Source organism: Notechis scutatus, chromosome 15 (assembly GCF_049901735.1).
Source record: "Notechis scutatus isolate UNSWTSFEM ecotype Mainland chromosome 15, rNotScu1.2, whole genome shotgun sequence".
NCBI lineage: Eukaryota > Metazoa > Chordata > Lepidosauria > Squamata > Elapidae > Notechis > Notechis scutatus.
In genome coordinates, this window is record NC_142023.1 from 4,739,307 (window position 1) to 4,763,671 (window position 24,365).

The 24,365-nt window shown below is 42.3% G+C and overlaps 1 protein-coding gene across 1 annotated transcript in view; it reads left to right on the forward strand.

Moving 5' to 3' along the window:
• The window catches only part of BRINP1 (BMP/retinoic acid inducible neural specific 1), a 69,496-nt gene that overhangs the window by 10,344 nt on the left and 34,787 nt on the right, over nucleotides 1-24,365 (forward strand). The window contains exon 2 of the mRNA XM_087943908.1: nucleotides 13,681-13,948. Coding sequence (XP_087800034.1) covers nucleotides 13,731-13,948 — 218 coding nt within the window. The 5' untranslated portion in view covers nucleotides 13,681-13,730. The remainder of the gene's footprint in view (nucleotides 1-13,680; nucleotides 13,949-24,365) is intronic.

Below are 24,365 nucleotides of genomic sequence, written 5' to 3' on the forward strand. Positions count from 1 at the left end.
GATTGGAAAACATTCATCATGACTTCCAGCAAATGGTTTCTTCTGAAGCCAACCTTCGAAGATGGATGGGAGCTGTCTCTATAGCTCATCTATCAGATATCTCAAAAGATGCCATGGTTAATGGCTTCCTGAACCAAAAGGTCCACCGAAAACCAATCTTGATGTTCCATCCGGTACCCCACCACAAATCATCTCTGTTTGCCAGGGATGTGGCCTTCAGAAGTTTTGAGCTACAAATCTCATCTTTTCTTGCTGGCTGACACCCCTAACAGTGGTTGTTCAAAACATCTGAAGGACATCAGTAGACAAATTGAAAAGAGCAGTTGGCTCATTCCCAAATAGTGGCTTAAAACTAGTCTTCATGAATGCTTTAGCCATAAGTAGACTTTGTCATGCCTAGTTCTGCATGTTGCTTGTCCCTACATCACTCTCTCTCTCTCCCCTGCCACTCTGTGTGTGTGTGTGTATGTCTGTGTCTGTTTGTGTGTCTATCTATCTATCTATCTATCTATCTATCTATCTATCTATCTATCTATCATCTACCTATCCTGTCCTCCCTCCCTCCCTTTTCCTGTCTCTCTGTCTACCTACCTACCTATTCTCTCCTCCCTCTCTCCCTATTCCTCTGTCTGTCTGTCTGTCTATCTATATATCATCTATTCTCTCTTTTTCAATCTACCTGTCTGTCTGTGTCTCTATCTATCTATCTATCTATCTATCTATCTATCTATCTATCTGTCTGTCTGTCTGTCTGTCTGTCTGTCATTCTATCATCTATCTATCTATCTATCTATCTATCTATCTATCTATCTATCTATCTATCTATCTATCTATCATTTTATTCTATCTATATCAATCTTCTATCATCTATCTATCTATCTATCTATCTATCTATCTCTATCAATCATCTATCTATTCTCTCTTTCAATCTCTTTCTCTCCCCCCTCACCCCTCTCTCTCCATCCACCATCATATGTGGAATAAAGTTCTGGTCCTCTTCAACACTATTTATAAAATAACACAGATGGTCCTCAACTTATAACCATTTCTTTACTGACCTTTCAAAATCACAACAACCTTGAAAATTTTTTCACATTTACGATCGTCACATTATCCCCGCAATCACACAGTTAAAATTCAGTCCCTTGGCAACGGGTCTCTATTGATGATGGATGCCTAAATGTCCTGAGGTCTTGTGATCCCCTTTTGCGACCTTCTGACGAGCAAAGTCAATGGGGAAGCCAGATTCACTTAACAACCATGTTCCTTACTTAAGAACGGCAGTGATTCACTTCATTATTGTGGCAAGAAAGCTGGGGCAAAACCCAGTTAACAACTGTCTCGCTTAGCAACATAAATTTGGAGCTCAAATTTGTGGTTGCAAGTGGAGGACTGCCTGTATAATTTCTACCGTTGGATGTCTGGGATGGTAAAACGACTCTTCAATATAGGAAAAAAAGACATTTTTTTCAGGCCATTGTGAAATAATTGGACAATAGGTGTCTTTTTATCCTTTATGTTAGCCATGATAAAAGCATGCAGTATCCATTCTTATTATCCCTCTCTTATTTTCCAAGCTGGCCTATGGCTCGAGAGAACACAAGCTTCTTAAAAAGAGATAGTGATTCTTAGGCTTTTTTTTTTCAAGTGAAATAATTTACGAGCCCCCAAAAATGGTCATGCTCAAAAATCAGGAAACCCAGGCAGCTCAAATGAATGTAAGGATTTATCGCGAGCTTAAGCTGTCTAGGAGAAGCTGAGCTACAAATGGTCAAAGCAAATTGGCAGTAGATAAGGGGAGACCCTAGTGGAGCTGGTAGAAGAGTTGGACAGTGAGGAGGTTGGGGAGGAACATGGGCCAGCCCTGGAGACTGAGGAAGGCTTGGACAAGTTAGGTTGGGTTGACCTGGTTGTCTGAACAGAGTTGCTTGTGCTTTATTCCTTTAAGCTCCCCAAAGCAAGCCATGAATTAGCATTGAGTCTCAACTCATTCCTACTCCTTACTTCTCGCCAAGGGCTTAGTGGCCTTCAAAAGTCACCGAGGAAGGATCTGTGCATAGCAATGAGGTCCAAGTGGCCAAACAGATCTTCCTGGTGCTAGAAGGGTCTAGTTCTCCAGATGTTGTGGCCCGCCAGCAGCTAGTGGAACTGGCAGCAGAGTTGGACAGTGAGGAAGTTGGGAAGGGCCAGTCCTGGAGGCTGAGGAAGGCTCGGATGAGAGCTCTGTGTCAGAGGCAGAGATGGGGCCAGGACAGTTTGGCAGTTATCAGCTGCCTTTGGAGTCAGACAGCAGTGAGGCGGGAGAGCAGCTGGAGCCAGTTCCCAGCCTGCTCATGCGCAGAGCTGCCAAAAGAAAAGAACAATTACAAACTACCAGTCGATGTGGGAGTAAAGCCACAGGTGGATGGTGAATGGCCCCTCCCATAGGGATTAAAGAGAAACAAAAGAGGAGGGGGCTTTTGCAGGAAACCATTCATTGCATCAGTTGCAGAAGATCCGTCTGTGCATCTCAGAGACTCTGTGCTGAGTCCTTCCTTGTCAGCACTGCGTTTGGAAATATTTACTTGGCAGCTCTCCAGGCTAGATAAGGCCCGTGCTCCTAATTACACCCTTGAAAGAGTGTTTGCCAGGTTGAATGTGAATGCAAGAAATTCACCCTCATTTAATAAAAGGGGTTTTGCCAGGACAAAAAGTCTGCTTGGTGCTTTTTTGGGAAAGTCTAGAACACATGTTTCCTTCCGTTAGCTGAACACTTTTCCTTGAGAAGATGAGCAGTTGCCCAATAAATGTAAAAAAAAAAACCCATCACTTTTAAATGAATTAATCAAGGGCACTACATTGGGAAGTTAATTGCAAGAGGGAGGGTAAGTGGGCATCTTGCTTTAGTGGTTAAAGCACCAGGCTAGAAAATGAGAGGTGTTAAGTTTTAGTCCTGCCTTAGGTATGACAACTGACTGGGTGAGTTTGGGTGACTTCTAGCCCCTCCTTAGGCATTAAAGCCAGCTAGTGACTTTGGGCCAATCACTAGGAGACTGAATTCTAGCCCCACCTTAGGAATAAAAGCACCTGGATGACCTTGAGCTATTCAGTCTCTTGCTCAGTCCAGCCTACCTCACAGGGTTATGGTTGTGGGGAAATATTAATAAACAGAGGAAGATTTTAGTGTGGAGATTCTAATTTGGAATGGCTGAAGAATGGCATACTTCGGAGTGAACATTAGGGATTATTTCCAAGCAATTTCCCCTACGGAAAGTGTGAAGTCAGCCAGGTTGTAGTAAATAGCGCTCCACATATTCAAAGGAATTGAAAATAAATAGCTCTTTGTATGTGTATATTTTTTAATGGATGTTTTTATTTGCTGAACAGCGATATGTTTTTTACTGGCTGGTGCTCTTTTCTGCTTGGTGTTCTTTCTAGAAAATCCTCTTGCCACATTATTTTTCGTAGACTTAAAAGAGGATTTTGCAGATAATCAGTTCTCTGGCAAACCCAGGAATCTAGTCAACTACACGTTCGTCCTATAACACAAGGCAATGACTTTGTGTCTTCTGTTGATTACGAGTATCATAACTATAATTCCTAGTCACTAGCTACGGTGGCTCGGGCTCTTGGGAGTTGTAGAATTCAACATTTGGGAGGACCCCCCAATTTGAAGTGATAATATTCTTCACATGAAGATTAATTATTACACAATACAGAATAACAAGAGTTGGATGGAACCTTGGAAGACTTCTAGATCAATTCCCTTTTCAAGCAGGAGATCCTATACCATTTCAGGGAAGGAAGGAAGGAAGGAAGGAAGGAAGGAAGGAAGGAAGGAAGGAAGGAAGGAAGGAAGGAAGGAAGAAAGAGATAACTAGGTTGCAAGAAAACTTGGAAGTCTCCTAGCCCAACAAGAACTATGGTATAAGGTCTACTGCTTTGCTGTCCAATCATTCTGGACAAATGGTTGTCCAATCTTTTCTTGAAAACCTCCAGTGACTGAGCACCCACAACTTCTGAAGGCAAGTTGTTCCACTAATTAATTGTTCTCACCATCAAGAATCCCTCCTTAATTCTAGATTGAGTCTCTCCTTGATTAGTTTCCATCCATTGCTTCTTATTTTGCCCTTAGGTGCTGGACAAGAAGGAATGGATGGAAACTTATTACATGTCTTTACCAAGTAGAGAGGGGGGGAGAGAGAGGGGGAGAGAGAAAGAGGGAGGGGGAGAGGGAGGGAGAGGGAGGGAGGGAGAGAGATGCAATTGGACCATCCCTGGGTTGCTCCACAAGCATAAATAAAATGCTTAAAAATCAGGATAGGATTTGTGTGTGTGTGAGTCATTAAGCCTCGAGGGCACCCACTTAGGGTGATGATGAGAAAGACAGAATTCTTTGAATGTGGAATGGAATGAAGCCAAACCCATTTGAAAATGGAACAAAAAATAAAAATAAAATAAACTGAAACTTTTTCAAGGGGAGAAAACGAATGTCTGCAGATGAATTTCCATCCACAGAGGTCACGAGAGCATCGCAAGAATTCAATTCACGATACTCAGGGTTGGTCAGTTCTACTCGACTTTTGGTAATTAAGGGAAATGGCTCTGATGCCCTCTGCCTTTGAGCTGAACGATCCATTTCTGGGAATGACTAAAGGCAGAATTAACCAGTGGAAGAAAGTTGGGCTTCTTTCCATGTTTTGTAGGCTCTGCATGGAGATAGAAAGATTGCTGGTCAATGAAGTGGAGATATCTTAAGAGGAAGATGCTTGATTTGGCTGTCCTTTTAATCTTAAAAATCTCCAGGTACTTCTGAAACAAGGTCAACAATGAGAACCTGGAGGAATTGGGCTTGTAGATCATGTCAATTATCTACAATAGAATAACAGAACACTAACAGAGTTGGAAGGAACCTTGGAGGTGTTTCTAGTCCAATCCTACTGCTCAAGCAAGGAGACCCTATACCAGACAAATGGTTGTCCAGTCTCTTCTTAAAAGCCTCCAGTGATGGAGCTCCTACAACTTTGGAGGCAAGTCGCTCCACTGATTAATTGTCCTTACTGTTAGGAAATTCCTTGTTGAATGATGGTTTGTTAAATCAAGCCCCTCTGTGCGTCTCACAGTTCTCCGTTAACCAACAAACCATGGTTGTGGTTCTCCCAGGCTATAGCAACAGACAACCAAATGAAGCTCTTTGCAACTTAATGGTTGCTTAATCCAATCTCAAGATGGCAACCACTTTTCTATGTTGGAATTTCTTTCTTTCTTTCTTTCTTTCTTTCTTTCTTTCTTTCTTTCTTTCTTTCTTTCTTTCTTCCTTCCTTCCTTCCTTCCTTCCTTCCTTCCTTCCTTCCTTCCTTCCTTCCTTCCTTCCTTCCTTCCTGATGATTTTTTATTCTGGTTAAATTGATGTGCTTCTGTTCTTTGGGAGCTCAAGATAATCTTCGCAGGGATTTTTGCTCTTGTTGTTTCATCTCCATCACGATCTTCTGAAAAAGGTTGGATTGAAGTGACACTGTCCCAAAGTCACTCACTGAATTTCTGTAGTCAAGGGTGGAGGTTCCTTCTCCGTTATAACAACACTTTAACCATTAAATCACAGACTCTCTGCAAGATAGGAACTCTAGAGCAAATTCCCTATGGGAAAGAGATGAATTCGAGGGTGCAAACTCAAATCTGTTAGGAGTGGGCTAAAGCATTCTATTTTCAGCCCAGCCTCACTTAAACACTGCTATTTAATTCGCTCGAGGCTTTGATTATATTTTTGAGGATAAACTACCAATAGAAATTCCAACTTCAGTATCTGACGACTCTTATAAAAAGGCCAGACAGAGGTGATCTTGTCTCCCACCCCAGGAGAATTCCTGTCACTTAAAGCTGACAATGCCAGCTTATTTTACATGGATGGATGCCCTTATTTAATAGAAGGTGACAGCTTACACCATCAAGGTGCAGGAGGAAAAATAATAATAATACAGGGTGTACGTCCAGTATGCTTCAGATGTGTTGGAACTGAACAGAACAGAATAACTGTGTGATGACCCAAAGGGGCGTGGCACAAAAGCAACAAAGTCACAAATGTGGGTAAAGTCCCTTTAATTCCTCCAACTTGGCCGCCAATGTCCAGTTATCTTCGGCTGGAGAAAAAAAAACTCTCCCAAGAACAGTCTTTAAAGGGAAGAAATTCAGTCCGAACCTGAAGTACATATAAATTACAAATAAAAATCAACACAAACCACACTGCAGCAATTAACAGGACAGGGCAGGATAAGGAATTGCAGACTCCAAAAGATAACAAAACACACACAGTTGGGAGAATGCAAAAACCCAGATAAGCCTCGACAAGCCAAGATAATTCACGCTTTTCCCAGCTGCAGCTAATGAAGGGAATCAGGGCCCTTTTCTCCCCTGTAACCCACGTAACTCACGTTGCTCCCTTCGCCGTTCCTCCCTGAGTGCCCTAGGATGAAGAGGGGGTGGACCTGGGCCTTTCTCTGCATGCCCAGCTGGACTGTGCCCTTCCTCAGTTTCTTCCACAGCCACCGGAGCCACACTCCCACTCCCACTGTCAGCTGCTTGCCCCCCCTTGAGGTCTTCTAGTCCAACCCCCTTCCCAAGCAGGAGACTCGGTACCACTTCAGACAAATGGGTGTCCAATCTCTTATTGAAGTGATGGAGCACCTAGAACTCTGGAGGCAAGTTGTTCCACTGATTAATTGTTCTCACAGTCAGGAAATTGCTTTTTAGTTCTAGCTTGCTTCTCTCGTTGATGAGTTTCCATCCGTTGCTTCTTGTCCTGCCTTCTGGTGCTTTGGAGAATAGGTGCACCCCTCTTCTTTGTGGGAGCCCCACAAATACTGGAATACTGCTATCATGTCCTTTTTTTTCATTAAACTACACATAGTTTAGACAAGTTTCCAGACTTTTAATGCTCTTTCATCGCAGTTGGCTTCGGCTCACAAACTTTTCATACCATTTTATCTGAACCCCCCGCAATGGTTTCTTATCTCACGGCAATGTATTCCACAAATAACCACTGCAATATGTTAAAAAATAATAATCTTACGACTGTTCTGGTATTAGTGATTTGTACCTCTCTGCCTTCATCTCCTTCCAAACATCTGTAGGTCTAGGAGTTATCTTGGGCTTCCTTTTTAGTTGCAGCTCAACCAAGGCGATCCAGGGAGGGGAAGTGCTAAAACAAATTCCAGACCAAGTGAGTCATTTTGGCACAGCTTGGCTTTTGCATCCAGATGCAATGAAATGTCTGCAAAATTAGCCAAAGGGGTTATGTGGGAAAGTTTTGACTGAGATATATGTTTTTTTTTTTCAGAAGAAAGGGAAGGAAGATGAAAGGGAATGGAAAACAGACAAGGTAGAAGCTAGAGGTTTATGGAGATTCTCAGCCATCCAGGCCATCGTTGTCCCAAAGATGTTTTTTCAAAAGGCAACTGGACTTGGTTTTCCTCCTCCGCCTCTCCTCCTCCTCCTCCTCCTCCTCCTCCTCCTCCTCCTCCAAAAAAACACACAATCCAGTTGCCTTTTGAGAAAGCATCTTTGCGACAACCATGACCTGGATGACCAAGTGTCTCCATAGATACTCCTAAAGATTCTTTGAAATCGCAATATGTCCCTTTCTTAAAAAAATATATGGGAAGATCAGGGTATGGATGTTATGCTACAAGTTCTTGAATGAAGACCCTTTGTTTCTTGTCCCACCAGAATGTCCCAAATCCATCGGTGGTGACAGAAGACCAACTCAACCAATTGTCTGTGGAGATTCATCCAGGTCATGGTTGCATTTTCAAGAGGCAGCCTGGACTTCCTTTGTTTTTCCTTGAAGACATTTCACTTCTCATTCAAGAAACTTCTTCGGTTTTGACCAAAGTCCTCAGTTCTGATAGTCAGAACTGCAGAAGCTTCTTTGATGAGAAATGAAACGTCTTCAAGGAAAAACCAAGCAAGCCCAGTTGTCTTCTGAAAAAGTACCTCTTTTGTTAGAAGCTAAAGGTGGAAGGAGCAGACGGGGAACTAGCAAAATTGGAGAAGTGTTTATAGCCGTTGTCAGGTATGGACATGGCATCCATTGATAAGATGGCTGTCAATACAGAGATAAGATATCATTCAAGACTGAGTGACTGCAATGTGTAGATTGTAGAAGCAATGAGGAGATGCAGTGTAAAGATAGGGAGCTGCAAAAGAGAGCAACTGCCCGTGTTATTCAGACTTTTTAACCAGAGGAAATCAATCAGAATAGAGCTGGGAGAGATCTTGGAGATCATCTAGTCTACCCCCTGCTCCAGCAGGAGAACCTATACCATTTCAGACAAGTGGCTGTCCAGTCTTTTATTTAAAACCTCCAGTGTTGGAGCACCCATGACTTTTGGAGGCAAGCTGTTCCACTAATTAATTGTTCTCACAATTAAAGAAATTTCTCCTCCGTTGAAGATTGTGTCTCGCCTTGATAAGTTTCCATCTATTGTTTCTTGTCCTGCCTTCTGGTGCTGTGGAAAGTAAGTTGACCCCTTCAAATATTGGAATACTTCTCTCATGTCACCCTTAGTCCTTCTAGGTTAGGGCCATATGGGAAAACAAGACAATTTCACCTTAAAGGTCATGGACGAGCAAGACAAACAACGAAATCTGTACAATATACTTTTAATCCTCGACCTCATTTCTGGGCAAATCAGAAATTAGGAACTTTGGTCTTCTAGATATTATTAAACTCCTTTCAGCAATGCCAAACATGGCAAGTAATAAAAACATTGGAGGTCACCTAAAGCCCATAAAACTTTGGTGAGATTAATCTTCTTTAAAGAGAAAAAAAATATCTCAGACCCGTTCGATCCCCGGTCTTTTAAGTCTGGTGGGGTTGTTTCCTTAGTAACAACGGCACATGGAGTTGGATATTATGGGCTGTGCAAAAGAGCCAGAGTTGAATGTTTATGCCTTTGGTATTGTCAGATTATTGCTAGGATCCTGACATCCTGATAAAGATACACAAGCTACTGTGTTCTCTTTGTTCGTTTTTGAAAAGTTGTTTGTTATATAGATACTTAAATTTGCAGTGTGGTTAAGCTAGGGAGGACTCTCCAGAAGTTGGTCTTCCCTCATTCCCACTCTGATGGGCTGGTTGACCCATGAACACAAGGAGCTGTAGTTCTCCAACATTTGTGAGGTGTGAAGACCTGGATTCAAGGACTCTTAGGGTGGAAGGGTCCTTGGAGGTCTTCTAGTCCAATGTTCCTAGGGACCCTGCTATCATGTCAGGGGTAATATGATAGCAGTGTTTCAATATCTAAAGGGTTGCCATGAAGAAGAGGGAGTCAAGCTATTCTCCAAAGCATCCAAAGGCAAGACAAGAAGCAACAGATGGAAACTAATCAAGGAGAGAAGCAACCTAGAACTAAATTTCCTTACAGTTAGAACAATCAATCAATTGGACAGCTTTTGCCTCTAGAAGTTGTTGGTGCTCCAACCCTGGAGGTTTTTAAGAAGAGATTGGACAACCATTGGTCTGAGATGGTATTGGGTTTCCTGCTGAGCAGGAGGTTGGATTAGAAGACCTCCAAGGTCCCTTCCAACCCTTCTCTTCTCTTCTCTTCTCTCTTCCTTCGCTTCTCTTCTCTTCTCTTCTCTTCTCTTCTCTTCTCTTCGCTTCGCCTTCGCTTCTCTTTTCTTCTTTTCTCTTCCCTTCCCTTCCCTTCCCTTCCCTTCCCTTCCTTCCTTCCATTTCCTTCTCTTATTCCATTCCATTCCATTCCATTTCATTCCTGGCTATTCCATTGGCTGTTCCATTCTATGCTATGCTATGCTATGCTATGCTATGCTATGCCATTGGTTATGCCATTGGTTATGCCATTGGCTATGCCATATTCTACTCTACTCTACTCTATTCTACTCTACCTACTCTACTCTACTCTACTCTACTCCACTCCACTCCACTCCACTCCACTCCACTCCACTCCACTCCACTCTACTCTACTCCACTCCACTCCACTCCACTCCACTCCACTCCACTCCACTCCACTCCATTCTATTCCTTATTCTACTCTACTCTACTCTACTCTACTCTACTCTACTCTACTCCACTCCACTCCACTCCACTCCACTCCACTCCACTCCATTACATTCTATTCTATTTTATTCCCGAACCTCTCATATTACAACTTTGCTTACAAACTTACAGGAAACACTAAGCAACATTGTTTGCAACCACACTGACCCAGGTCTACAATTCCTCTTTCAACTAGAATAGATCTGTTTCAAGAAAGATGCTTTTGTCTGGAGAGGCCAGGCCTCTGTAAGAATTGCCTGTTTTCCACTTCTGCACCCTGCTGCAGCTCTCTGTCCCCTTCCATTTTGAACAGGGAGAGAAACAACAATTTTCAGCTTGTCACAGAGGGAGAAGGAGCAGGTTAATACTTGGGTTGGAAAAGAGAAGGCAGTGGGAGTTTGATTGATGAGGGATTTGCCTTGAAGACACTTTCCTCATTCTATCTCTGGGTCTCCCATCTGCTGGAGGAGAAACTTAGAAGGTCAGCCTTGCTGTCTAAAACTAAAACTCTGCTTTGATCCTGTCTCTAGTTCAAATAATGTGCTTTCAGAGCTGCCTTTGGATTTCGGTGCAATGGATTCCTGCTGTTTATTAACAGTCTCTAAGTTGAGAGGTGGTTTCAGTGCACAATGCATGCTGCATTGGTGTGGATATTTGGGTAGATTGGTTCAAGGCCTGTTAAATGGTTGAGGTTGAACAGCTTCTGTTTGGACGTGGAATGTCCAAGTCAGTCTTTGGGCCTGACCCAGCCTCCCCTCCAGTTGCTGAATAGAGTCATATATTCAGTTTGTTTAGCCGGCTTTCTAAAGTCAGTCATGGTTTATGGAAAGATATAGGGATATTTATTTGCAATGGACTGATTTTCATTAAGCTTTCTGGTTGAAACTATTCTTTCTTCCTTCCTTCCTTCCTCCCTCCCTCCCCCTCTCCTCCTCCTCCTTCCTCCTCTTTTTCCTTTTCTCCTCCTCTTCTTCTTCTCCTTTTCCTCCTCTTCCATTTCTCCTCCTCTTCCATTCCTTCTCCTCCTCTTCCCTCCTCCTCCCCCTCTCCTTCCTTCCTTCCTTCCTTCCTTCCTTCCTTCCTTCCTTACTTACTTACTTACTTACTTACTTACTTACTGTGAAAAACAGTTGAGGACTACCTGTATTTAATAAATCATGTTAGAACTAACTAGGGTTTAGTGTGTTCTGTGCGCTTCCCATAAAGAATTTATCTTTTGTTTGGGTACAATTTAATGTGTGGGAAGCACATCCCGAACTCAAGGATACTATTGGTGAATTTTTGGTGCGGAGCATGATAAAGTTTCCACCCTGTTTAGATGGCGTTCTTCTAAGTTGTTGTTGCTGTTGTTCTTGTTGTTGTTACTTTGTTCCTGCTTGGAAATGGAATGCAGAATGCCGCTGCTCCAACTTGCACACCGATTAATTATGTGCAAACTTTACAAGTGCAAAGAGGTTTGTTTCATTATCAGGTTTGGCGGTGTTTTGATCTCCCCCAACTGTCACAGGAACATAGGTTGCACCGGGGCCAGGGAAGTGAAAGAACATCTTGTTTGCGAGGGAGCAGATGTTGAGAAGTGGTTGTGAGGTGCGAAGGGGAATGTGTAAAGTGGACTTGCAAGTCTCTTGCGGGCCTTAACAGAAGGGAGACAAAATTGAAATAGGACATTTAACGGACTTAAAATAGCGCTGTCTCTGGGCTTAAAGGCAGAATATCGCCGCGGGAGGGAAATAATCCAGCTGGATCATGCCAACTGTTCACCAGGTCTTGCATTCATTAGTTCACACTATCCATTTTTTAATTATTCAAGAATATATTACCACTGATCGTGGAGATAGGTAGATTTATGTCTCCTGTACAAATGGGTCTACTTGTGGGGTCCTTGGTTGCGAGAGCTTGGTTGTCGGCTTGTAGATGTTTCATTATCCAACTAGGCAACATCATCAGTGCTAAAAAGAGACTGGGGTTTGCAGAGGGGGAGGAGGAGGAGGAGGAGGAGGAGGAGGAGGAGGAGGAGGAGGAGGAGGAGGAGGAGGAGGAGCACTGAAGTCGGTAATCAGTTCGCAGACATTTCATTACCCAACTGGGCAACATCATCAGTGCCAGTAGGGGGTGAGGAACCACCAAGAACATGGTGAGAGAGCAAACCCCATTCCCTATTAGCACTGATAATGTTGACTATTTGGGTCATGGAACGTCTGCAAGAAAACAGCCAAGCTCAGAGAGCACTGAGGACTTCAAGAGTTCAACCCTGTGCTCCATATATTCTCTTCTATGGATTTATTTATTCAAGAATTAATGGGCTGTGTTCAGAACCATATTTATACAACAACTGCAATCCTCAGAAACAGTTAAACAATAATGCATAAATAAGTGCAGCACCTCATAAAGTTTACATAAAATACGTTAGAGGAGAAGCGTGGCGGACAGGTTGAATAAGCAAGTAAATAAATGTTTTGATATAAAATTATTATTCCCGCTATGTGCCACCACTGAATCTATAAAAGTATAAATTTAGGAGATTTGCACGGTTGCTGTTACTTAGCTGGATCTGAAACCAGGTCCCTGATAACACAATTAGAGCACCACAGATTTTGATGTTATCTCTGGAATAAGTTTCCACGTTTTCCTTTCTTCCTTAAGTTGCTTTTTTTTTAAATGACACCATCCACACATTCTGATACAGCAGCCCACAAATCATAGGCTTAATTACTCAACGTATTTACCTAATTGCTTCTGACAATGTTTAATTGCCTTTTGTTTCTTAATTGCTCAGATGCAGAGCTAACTTGCAGCTAGTTTGCTAACTCAAAGATGGGTGAGTCTAACTTTCACGTGAATCCAGCCATAACAATTTGGGCAAGACTCTTAGAAGAGTCTCATTTGCTTGCCAACTTCTTTGCAGTCTCTATAAACTTTGGATTTTGTCGTTCAATTTGAATGACAAGTCGTATTTTAAGGCAGTTTACAACAGATACCTGCTATGGGTGGTCCTCAACTTACAACAGTTCTGTCAAGCTTCAGGCTGCTTTCACGTTTACTGTTTCACAGCTTGCTAGCAGACCCCTGGGAAAGGGAGGGAGAGATTTGAATGTTTATTCCAAACAATAACAAGAAACGGTCTCATGGGGAACCAAGGACACTTCAGCAGGTGTCTGCCAGAGTTGTGGAGATTTTCCCATAACAACACCTGGACAATGTGACCTGCACTAATGGGGCGGAAGGGAGGATTCTATACTTTAATTTATATTGAATTACCTGGGAATTAGCCAGAGCTGGTTTTGCTTTCATTCTGTGCCAAAATGATGTACTCAATAAAATTTTGCATTCAGAGATTGGATGGCCTCAACAGTGCTTGCTTGGTTGGGTTGCTCAGTCGGAACCTTAATAAGTTCATTTAGTGACTGTTTGGAGTTATAATGGCTCTGAAAAAAAGTGACTTAGGACCAGTCACACTGATAACTGTTGCAGCATCTCCATGGCCACATGACTTACATTTGGATGCTCGACAATTGATTCAACCAAGTTCTGATGGTTGCAGTGTCCTGGGGTCATGAGATGACCTTTTGTGACCTTCTGACAAGCGAAGTCCATGTTCCCCATTCACACTTTCTCTCTTTCCCTCTCCTTCTCTTTCTCTGCAGGAGTCCACGGAATGGCGCAAGAATGAGAGGGAAAAGGCAGACAGAAAAGCATGAGCTGGAGGGTTACTGAGTTCCTGTACTTCCTCTTTATATGGGACCATATCACTGTCCACCCTTCCCACCAGGAGCCTGCCGTGACCAACCAACATGTCTCCAAGGAATTTGATTGGCTTATTTCAGACAGGGGGCCGTTCCACCATTCACGGAGCTACTTATCCTTTGTGGAAAGACATCGTCAGGGATTTACAACCCGGTATAAAATATACAGGTAGGAGGAATGAACAATGTAATTGTACTCACAAGATTGCGATCTGGAGATTGCTATCACCAGTGGAATATGAGCTGTCTGTCTGATGTTTTGGAATAAATGGCGCATGCCATTCATGTCTGCTTGAGTAGAAAATGCAGTGGTGCTTTCTGAGCTTGGTAGTTTTCTTGCAGACGTTTCATTACCAAACTAGGTAATATCATCAGTGCTAGAAGGGAGTGGGGTTTGCAGAGTGGAGGAGAAGAAGAAGGATGGGAAAAAGATAGGAGAAGGACTATGGGTTGCTTGATGCTATCTGACCTTGGTAGTTTTCTTGCAGATGTTTCATTAACAAACTAGGTCACATCATCAGTGCTAGAAGGGAGTAGGTTTTACAGAGTGAAGGATGTTAAGATATTGAGATTTAAGACCTGACCAGCTGCTGTAAGGCTGATGCAATGTAAGGCTGAATCAGCAAAGGTATTGCCGTTTTAAGACTATGTATGGGTCCACAGAAGTTTTACCACTTTAAGAGGTTTTTATATAAGGCAGCCATTAGAGGGCATATTTCTCTCTCCTTGTGTCCTATCTCCATTGTAGACTTTTCCATTTTAAGAAGATTGATTGCTTGTCAGATATTTGCCTACCACGTATATTTCTGAATATCTCTTGTATATAAACCACTGTTAAATGTCTAAGCCTCTGTGTGCTGTGTTTTGCTCCTGGGTTGTCTCACAGTAGCAGTCACACTGCAAAGAAAGAAGGAGAAGGAGGACTGTGAGGTCCTTAGTGCTCTCTGAGCTTGGTAGATGTTTCTTGCAGATGTTTCATTATCAAACTAGGTCACATCATCAGTGCTAGAAAGGAGTGGTGTTTCCTCCCTGTCGAGATAAAAATTCTGCTGTCAAAACATTAAAAACATCAATATATATTATAAATCTTATAGAAGGGCTGTTGTAGATCAAGAATGTCTCCACTGTCTATCAAATGGGATAGGATACATGGATCTAAGTTTAAGGTTACTATACTAGATTTGAGCTGAACATTACAAGTAGCCCCTTCTTTTAGACAATGTGCATTGGATAAGCTACTTTTAAACAAGAAATGGATCACTATCAGTCACATGAAATAACATCTGTTGGACAGTTGAGGAATCCCAGTTGCTGGTTGTCGGTAGCCAAAAAAAGTCCTTCCATATTTATGGTCCCATGAAAACATTATTAAAGAGACGCGGTGGCTCAGGGGCTAAGACACTGAGCTGGTCTATCAGAAAGGTCGGCAGTTAGGTCGTTTGAATCCTAAGCACTGCGTAACGGAGTGAGCTCCTGTTACTTGTCCCAGCTTCTGCCAACCTAGCAGTTCAAAAGCATGTAAAAATGCAAGTAGAAAAATAGGGACCACTTTGAAAGTAACAGTGTTCCGTGCACCTTTGGCATTTAGTCATGCCGGCCAAATGACCACAGAGACGTCTTCGGACAGCGCTGGCTCTTCGGCTTTGTAATGGAGATTAGCACCACCCCCTAGAGCCAGAAACGACTAGCATGTATGTGCGAGGGGAACCTTTACCTTTACCTTACAAAACATTCTTTAGGTCAGTGGCCCCCAACCTTTTTTGTGCCACGGCCCGGTACCGGCATCACAAAATGATCCGCGGCCCGGTACCGGCATCAGCACACATGACAAGGCAAGGCGAGCCGAGCGACCGGCCAGCCAGCCGTCCCCCGCTTCTCCCCGCCACCTTCAACTCCTCCTTTGTACCTTTGTCGATGGGCTTCGCTTCGGGACGGCTTCGGGACGGTCGCTGGGCTCGCCTTGCCTTGGGTGCTGAAAGAATCCTCGCGCCTTAGTTTCATTCAAAGCCCCCTCCCTTCGATGAAACTAAGGCGCGAGGATTCCTTCAGGACCCAAACGCCGCTTTCCAACCGGAAAAGCTCACCCAGAAGCACTTTCTCGTCAAACAAGATGGCGGCGCCCAGCAAACCAGCAGGTGATCTCCAGGAAGGAAGTTAAAAAAAACACTTTTTGAACCAAAAAAGGTCTCGTGGAGTTCTCTATAGTTGTAAGCTGCTGTTCTTCTTCCCCTCCACCTAACCACAGTGGTCTAATTTTGGGATTGCTCGCTTTGCAAGGATGCCTCCCTCTAAATCAGTGGTCCTCAACATTTCCACCTTTGGTGGTGGGCTTAGCATGGTGTGTGTATGTGTGTGTGCGTGTGTGAGAGAGAGAGAGACAGAGAGAGAGTGGCAGGCGCACACACATGTGCACAGCTCCATTGGTGTGAATAATGGATATGCGCACCCTCCCTTCGTGTGAATGGAGCTTTGTGTGTCAGCGGAGGGCTTGAGCAGAGCTTGTGTGCAAAGCTCCGCTCGGATGAGCAGAGAATGCTCGTGCGAGTGCCCTCCACTCGCACTAGTGGAACTTCATGTGTGAGCTCGTGCAAGGGGAGGTTTGCGTGCGTTCGTGCTTGCTCATCACTTGCACGGCCCCGGTTTTGAACAGGCCTTGGCCCCGGGGGCTGGGGACCTCTGCTCTAAATCACAAGATTGGTGAGGCCTTTTTATGGTGCACAGTTGGGGAAAAAAGAAAACAGAAAGAAGGTTATAATGGGCTGATTTGCAGAAGATTGGCAAGGATTTCTGAGCTGCTTGTTTCACTAATGCAGCAATAAAAGCAGACTCTTTTATGCATACACATGTGCCGTATTGCTGAAAGAAGAGCAATAAGAGGTAATTAGAAGTTAATTCTGAGGGTTGGAGAGACTGTGAATTGGGTTGTGTGTTCTATTATTCAAAACAAACTCCGAGGTTTGGAATTCTGTTAGTTCTTAGTCTGTATCTTCAACATTAAGCAACTTTAGTTACAGAATCCCAGGCTGCACTAACAGCGGGATAGAAATCAAGATCACATGAAGTGTCAATTCCACTTTATAATGCCTTGGTAAGACCATACTTGGAATATTGTGCCCAGTTTTGGTTGCCACGATGTAAAAAAGATAGTGAGACTCTGGAAAGAGGGCAGAGAAGAGCAACGGAGAAGACAAAATATCTGGAGGCTAAAACATATGAAGAAAGGTTGCAGGAATTAGGTATGTCTAGTCTAGTGAAAAGAAAGCCTGGGGTGACATGATTGCAGTCTTCCAATATTTGAGGGGCTGCCACAAAGAAAAGGGAGTCAAGCTATTCTCCAAAGCACCAAAAAAGCAGGAGAAGAAGCAATGGTTTGAAGCTCATCAAGGAGAGAAGCAACCTAGAACTAAGGAGGAATTTCCTGACAGTAAGAACAATCGATTAGTGGAACGGCTTGTCTTCAGAAGTTGTTGATGTTCCATCACTGGAGGCTTTCAAGAAGGGATTGGATAGCCATTTGTCTGAAATGTCTAGGCTCTCCTGGGTGAGCAGGGGATTGGACTGGAAGACCTCTCACACATAGTTACAATGATCCCTAAGATTGAATTTTCTCTTCTTCCTGCATGGAAATGTTTTGTAGTTTCTGGAAATTCAAGATAGAATTTCAAGAAAGGTAATTCTATCCACTCGTGATTTGACTGATTTGATCTTTTGGATGTTACATGGGTGTGTGGCTCCACCAAGATTAAATTCAGTTTGACAAATTGATCTGAACAGTCCATTCAAGCTGCCAGGATGCATTGATTTGATTGGGTAAAAGCATGCGCCAAAAGTCCTTCAGATCTTCAAATTGATTTGAAGGCCCCTGACTGGATCTGATGTAGCAAATCAATTTGGTGATTTGGCCTGAAGATATGGAGGTTGAACTATCCTTATGCTGTAAGTTCAACATGGGTGAATTGCCCTTAAAGTCAAGCATTGTATCATTCTGCTATCATCTTACTACATTGTAGGGTGTAATGTTTTTACAGGGTATTTTTGTTGATCTTTAAATCTGTTTCTCATTGTATTGTAAGAGGGTATCTCAGCAAATAAGCTACCTTGTGCATGCTTTATGCAGTTATCCCAATAAATGATACAATTTTCAACTTCCTGGTGAATGGAAAATGTTTATGGCCAATGCTAAGAAGGGGACCAGCCTCTGAGGAGGTTGTTAAACTGTAGAAGATGTAATAAAATGTGTTGGATGATCGAAGTCTTCTCAGCTTTGGGTTGTGTTGACAGCTTCTCTTCTAGACATGGAAAGTCCAGACACCTGGTTCACTAACTCTCTTGAGTATGTCATGGTATTTCTCCTGTCAACTACCATGGGAAGGGGTTCAGTTTTAACTCTATATTTTAAATTGTTGTTTACATCTGGAGACAAATTTGGTTTGCTTGTTCCTTGATCCACAAACCTTCTGGAGATCTTTCACATTTAATGGTCCACTTCTCTATTCTAATTAAGATTGTAATGAAAAGTAGACACAGTTCAAAATCTTGCTTGCTTCCTCCATGTTTCTCTGTCATTTCCTTATGATGGCTTAGGATAGTCCAAATCCTCATCATCTCATTTATATATATCTATATCATATATATATTTATAGTGATCTTATCTATCTCGATCTATCTCTATCATCTATAATCTATATCTATATCTATACCTGTCTGTCTGTCTGTTTGTCTGTCTGTCTGTCTGTCTGTCTGTCTGTTTGTCTGTCTGTCTGTCTGTCTGTCTGTCTATCTATCTATCTATCTATCTATCTATCTATCTATCTATCTATCTATCTATCTATCTATCTATCTATCATCTATCTGATCTCTCTCTCTATCTATCCATCTATCTAATCTATCTATCTATCTATCTATCTATCTATCTATCATCCATCCATCCATCTATCTAGTCTCTATCTATCTGTCTCTGTCTCTGTCTATCTATCTATCTATCTATCTATCTATCTATCTATCTATCTATCTATCTCTATCTATCATCTATCTATCTATCTGTCTATCTATCTATCTATCTATCTATCTATCTATCTATCTATCTATCTATCTATCTATCTATCTATCTACCTATCTATCTACCTACCTACCTACCTACCTACCTACCTTTTAGAACATATAACATAGAATCACAGGGCTGGAAGGGAGTTCAGAGGTCTTGTAGTCCAACCCCCTGGTCAAGCAGGAAAACTTATACCAATTTAGACAAGTGCCTGTCCAGTCTCTTCTTAAAAACCTCCAGGGATGAAGTGCCCACAACTTCTGGTGGCAAGCTGTTCCACCGGTTAATTGTTCCCACTGTCAGGAAGTTTCTCCTTAATTCCAGATTGCTTCTCTCTTTGATGACCCATTGCTTCTTGTTCTTCTTGCCTTCAGGTGCTTTAGAGAGTGGGTGGACCCCGTCTTCTCTGTGTCAACCCCTTAAATATTGTAAAGCAGTTATGTCACCCCTTATCCTTCTCTCCATTAGACTAGACATACTCTAAAAAATGTATAGCACTTCTTCACTCGACAGCCACACAATGGTGTCAAAACAAACCTGTAAATTGGAGACAGGCCTTCTTGGAACTGTGGTCAAGCCTTCCCTTGGCTTCCCTTGGTAGACTGATATCTTCACAATCTTTGAAGTTGCAACTGAATGTTTCTTCTGATCGTATTGAGTAGTGATTCAAGGAAGAAAGTGTTTTGTTTCCTCGTTTTGCATGACGAGTTTCTTTTCTCCTTGGTTTCTACATTCAGTTGTTGCTATACAGGGAGGCGGTGAAAAAAACCTGGCATTTCCTTCCTTCCTTCCAGCACTTTCCTTCATTCTGAAGAGAGAAAGTGTCTGCTTTTCAAATTACTTTCAAATGGAAAAGACGTTTCACGAAAAGCTCAGAGGTATAGTGCGGTATTGTTGACTTTAGTGATGCTACGCTCAAATTTGCGTCTCCAATGTTTTTTTTCCCTTGAGAAAATGCCTTCTTCTTCTTCTTCTTCTTCTTTTTTTAAAAAAGAACTTATTTTCAAGGTGCTGTAGAATTGCTTTCAAATTTCTGCCGGGGATGTTTTTATCGTCTTTATTGCCGAAAGCCTCAGAGGAAGCGGCTGTTCTTTTCACTTAAGACTGTTTTTTTCTGTCAGTGGGAGATATTCTGACTGGCTCTTCACATTTGCCAATTCTAAATAACTAATAATAATTGCAGAGTCGGCCAGATGTTTAGACTGGGTCTGGGGTTTTGGTCAACCCCTAGAGTCCTTCCCAAGGAACTGGGACAGAATAATATCTATATTATAATAATAAGGATATCTACATTTTTAGATGCAGAATAATAGAGTTGGAAGGGGCCTTGGAGGTCTTCTAGTCCAACCCCCTGCTTAGGCAGGAAACCCTGCACCACTTCAGACAAATGGTTATCCAATCTCTTCTTAAAAACTCCCAGGGTTGGCGCATGCACAACTTCTGGCAAGTTGTTCCACTGATTAATTGTTCTGACTGTCAAGAAATTTCTCCTTAGTTCTAGGTTGCTTCTTTCCTTGATTAATTTCCATCCAAGTTTCTTCTTCTTCTGCATTCAGGTGCTTTGGAGAATAGCTCGACTCCCTCTTCTTTATGGCAACCCTTGAGATATCAGAACACTATTATCACGACAACCCTAGTCCTTCTTTTCATTAAATTATACATACCCAATTCAGGCAACTTTAACAGTCCCTGGCTGGGTCCTTGGTTAGGAGTTGAATTATTAAGTCTCCAGCAGTCTCAGACTGTGACTCTAACCTGCACATAATCATAATCATTTTATTTAGCAATAGCACTTATATTTAGAGAGAGGTTATGTGCCATGAAATGGCTTGTTAAAGACGTATATATACCACTCCGCACTGCTTTACAGCCCTCTCTAAGTAGTTTAGAGTGTCAGCATATTACACCCCAACAAGTTTAGGTCCTCATTTTACTGACCTCAGAAGAATGGGAGGCTGATGCAACCTTGGTCAGGATCGAACTACTGGCAGTCAGCAGAGTTAGCCTGCAATATTGCATTCAAACCACTGTGCCACCACAGTTTTATTCACAAAATATATTTGCACCTTTATAATAATCATCTTGGGTGCAAACCAGGGAATTTTAGCAGCATTTGAACACTTGTGACTGACAAAATTGTCAACAGTCAATTGCAAAAGGCAGCTTTCCTTGGAACAGCTGCAACAATCCGTTTAACAGCATCAAACAACATCTACCTATCCCAGGTCCTTGGAAGGACTCAGTTGGTCAATAAAAAGCCCAAATCCAGTCTAAACACCAGACTAACAATGCGAGTAACCATAATCATAATACTTGAACACCATCGGCATTGACAAGATCACCATCAGTCAATTGCAAAAGGCAACTGTTAGAAATGCTTCTTTATATATAGCACCCCAGAGCAAACAAGGAGTATAGTCACCAAGTGCTTTACTGCTTAACTGTTTTAACTGTAACAGGAAACAGGAAACTCTGCTTAGAACCAAAGAGCATAGAGTATATACCATTGGTCCAAACTTGTGAACACTGCCCTCTACTGACTGAATATTACAGTAGTTGTTGGATAGAAAGACATTCCAGCAATGAATTCCAACAGCAACTTTGCTTGGAACAGCTTACATCTTGGAATGCTAAAAATGCCAAATCCAATGTAAACATCTGGCTGACTGTGTGACGAACCATCATAATCAAGTTTTCACCAGTCTTGGACATGTGAAATAATAATAATAATAATAATAATAATAATAATAATAATAATAATAATAATAATAATAATAATATTATTATTAATAATAATAATAATAATAATAATAATAATAATAATAATAATAATAATAATAATAATAATAATAATAATAATAATAATAATAATAGTATCAGAAGCCAGGGGAGGCTGTGTTGTGAGTGCCTGGTGAACCACAGGCTTTTCAGTAAAACTGATTGAATAAACTATGGCTTAGTGTGATATGTTGAACCCATCTAGTCTCTCCATTAGGGAAGAACTTATAATAAAGCAAAATAAAAAACCAATAGAGTAGGATTTCTGGGGAAAATGTACGGGGTGGAAGAATCTTGTCTCTGTCTAAGAAAACAGCCTTTCCCCCCTAAATTGTAATTGGCTGACTAAATAACAATTAAGACTGGTTTAATTATAATTATAATGAAAGGGTAGGGAGAGATATTACTTATTTGACAAGATTTTTTTAAAAAAGAGCCATTTCATGGCACATAACCTCCCAAAATAGAAAGAATCAAGACATTGTGTTTTTTTTTTAAGAACAGATAGAAGATATTCACAACTTGGGTGGGGGAGTGGTGTCATGCAAAAATGGCTGCATTTATTTCCCATTTTTGTGGGGAATGTTCACACACTAATTTACAGGCTTTGCAGTCAATAAATGGCAATGCTTAGCAGGGTGATTTAATGGGGAGTACACTGGATATATAGGGATGCGATGGCTCAGTGGCTAAGACGCTGAGCTTGTTGATCAGAAAGGTTGGCAGTTTGGCTGTTCGAATCCCTGGCGCCGTGTCATGGAGTGAGCTCCTGTTACTTGTCCCAACTTCTGCCAACCTAGCAGTTCAAAAGCACATTAAAAAATGCAAGTAGGAAAATAGGGGCCACTTTGGTGGGAAGGGAATAGTATTCCGTGCGCCTTTGGCATTTAGTCATGCCGGCCACATGACCACGGAGACGTCTTCGGACAGTGCTAGCTCTTTGGCTTTGTAACGGAGATGAGCACTGCCCCCTAGAGCTGGAAACAACTAGCACATATGTGCGAGGGGAACCTTTACCTTTACATTGGATATGGAGAGAGAGATTTTATTCTGGACGCTTATAAATGTAATTAATACCTATAAGAGCAGATCAAAGTCATTCTCATCCAGGCTTAAATAATTTTTTAAAAAATATTTTAAATTAATTTATTAAATTTGCAAGTGGACAGGCTCCCAGCAACTCTGGGCAACCCACAGTTACTGATGAACACCTCCCTTCGAACACTGATGATGCTCCCTAGTTGGGTCATGAAACATCTGCAAGAAGGCAATCAAGCTCAGGGAGCACCAAGAAGCCCACAATTGTCCTTCTCCTCCTCCTCCCCTGCAAACCCCTCTCCCTTTTTGTTGGGTAATGAAACATCTGAAAGAAAGCAACCAAGCTCAGAAAGCACCAAGGAGCCCTCCTCCTCCTCCTCCTCTTCCTCCTCCTCCACAACCACCCTTCAAACCCCACTCCCTTCTGGCACTGAAGTTGTTACACAACTGAAATGTCTGCAAGAAAACCATCAAGCTCAGAGAGCACCAAGGACCCACAGAACATCTCCTTTGCAGTTGATGACTATTTTTTTATTTTTGGAATAGAACAGGGGTCCCCAAACTTGGCAACTTTAAGACTTGTGGATTCAACTTCCAGAATTCCTCAGCTAAGTTTGGAGACCTCTAGAAAAGAAGGAGGAGGAGGAGGAGGAGGAGGAGGAGAGGAGAAGAGGAGGAGGAGGAGGAGGAGGAGGAGGAAGAGGAGGAGGAGGAGGAGGAGGAGGAGAAGAAGAAGAAGAAGAAGAAGAAGAAGAAGAAGAAGAAGAAGAAGAAGAAGAAGAAGAAGAAGAAGAAGAAGAAGAAGAAGAAGAAGAAGAAGAAGAAGAAGAAGAAGAAGAAGAAGAAGAAGAAGAAGAAGAAGGGAGGAGGAGGAGGAGGAGGAAGTTCATGTGCCCAAAATATAAGTGTTGGTTCTCTCCCATCATCTTTGCCTACCAGAATGTCTCTGGAGCCCACATTCGTCTCCGAGGTCTTCTTGGAAGATACAAAAGGAGAGATGGATGCTACCAAGGCCTTTACTGATCTGCAGAGGGGTGGATTCAAAGGGAATCAGAGAGTGTTGAGGGCCATCAACATGACAGTCTTCTTCTCAGCCAATGTTTTTTTTTTGAGAACAACTCCAGCTTGCTCAAGAATGGGCTTACCGACCCAGATCAATTTACTCCTCCTGAAATTGTCCAACACCGTTAACCACTTTTCTTAATGTAAATCATCTGTGTTAAAAACACAGAATCGGTTGGCCGTGAAAAGCCTAGAGATTTTACAGAAGGAGTTTGGGATGGGGAGGGAGGGAAGTTGCAAGAGAGGAATGGCACTGCATCCCCGTTAAGATTCATTTATTGCTCCTCTTCAGCCCACTGCTTGCGCTTTCCTATTCTCCCTTTCCACTGGAGACCCCCCTTTTCCCCTTTCCTTTAAACTCTCTTCAGCCTGTTTGAAACCAGAAAAGCTTTCTTCCGTTGCCCGCCTGCTGTTAACATCCAATTGCTAAATTTGCATACCATGCTTGGTTTTTTTTTTTTTTTTTTTTGCCATGGCAATTTCCCTGGAGCTCTCATTGAGAGGGAATGTGGACATGACACATTAGAATTGTGTCGTCTCCAATGGAAAGCCTCAGAGATAAACCTTAGCGTCAAAGCTACGTGACTAGCATAAAAGCAAGCCGCGGGTTTGTGTGTGTGTGTGTTTCCCCCCTGGATTCTTGGAGATGGGACTTTGTAAAGCT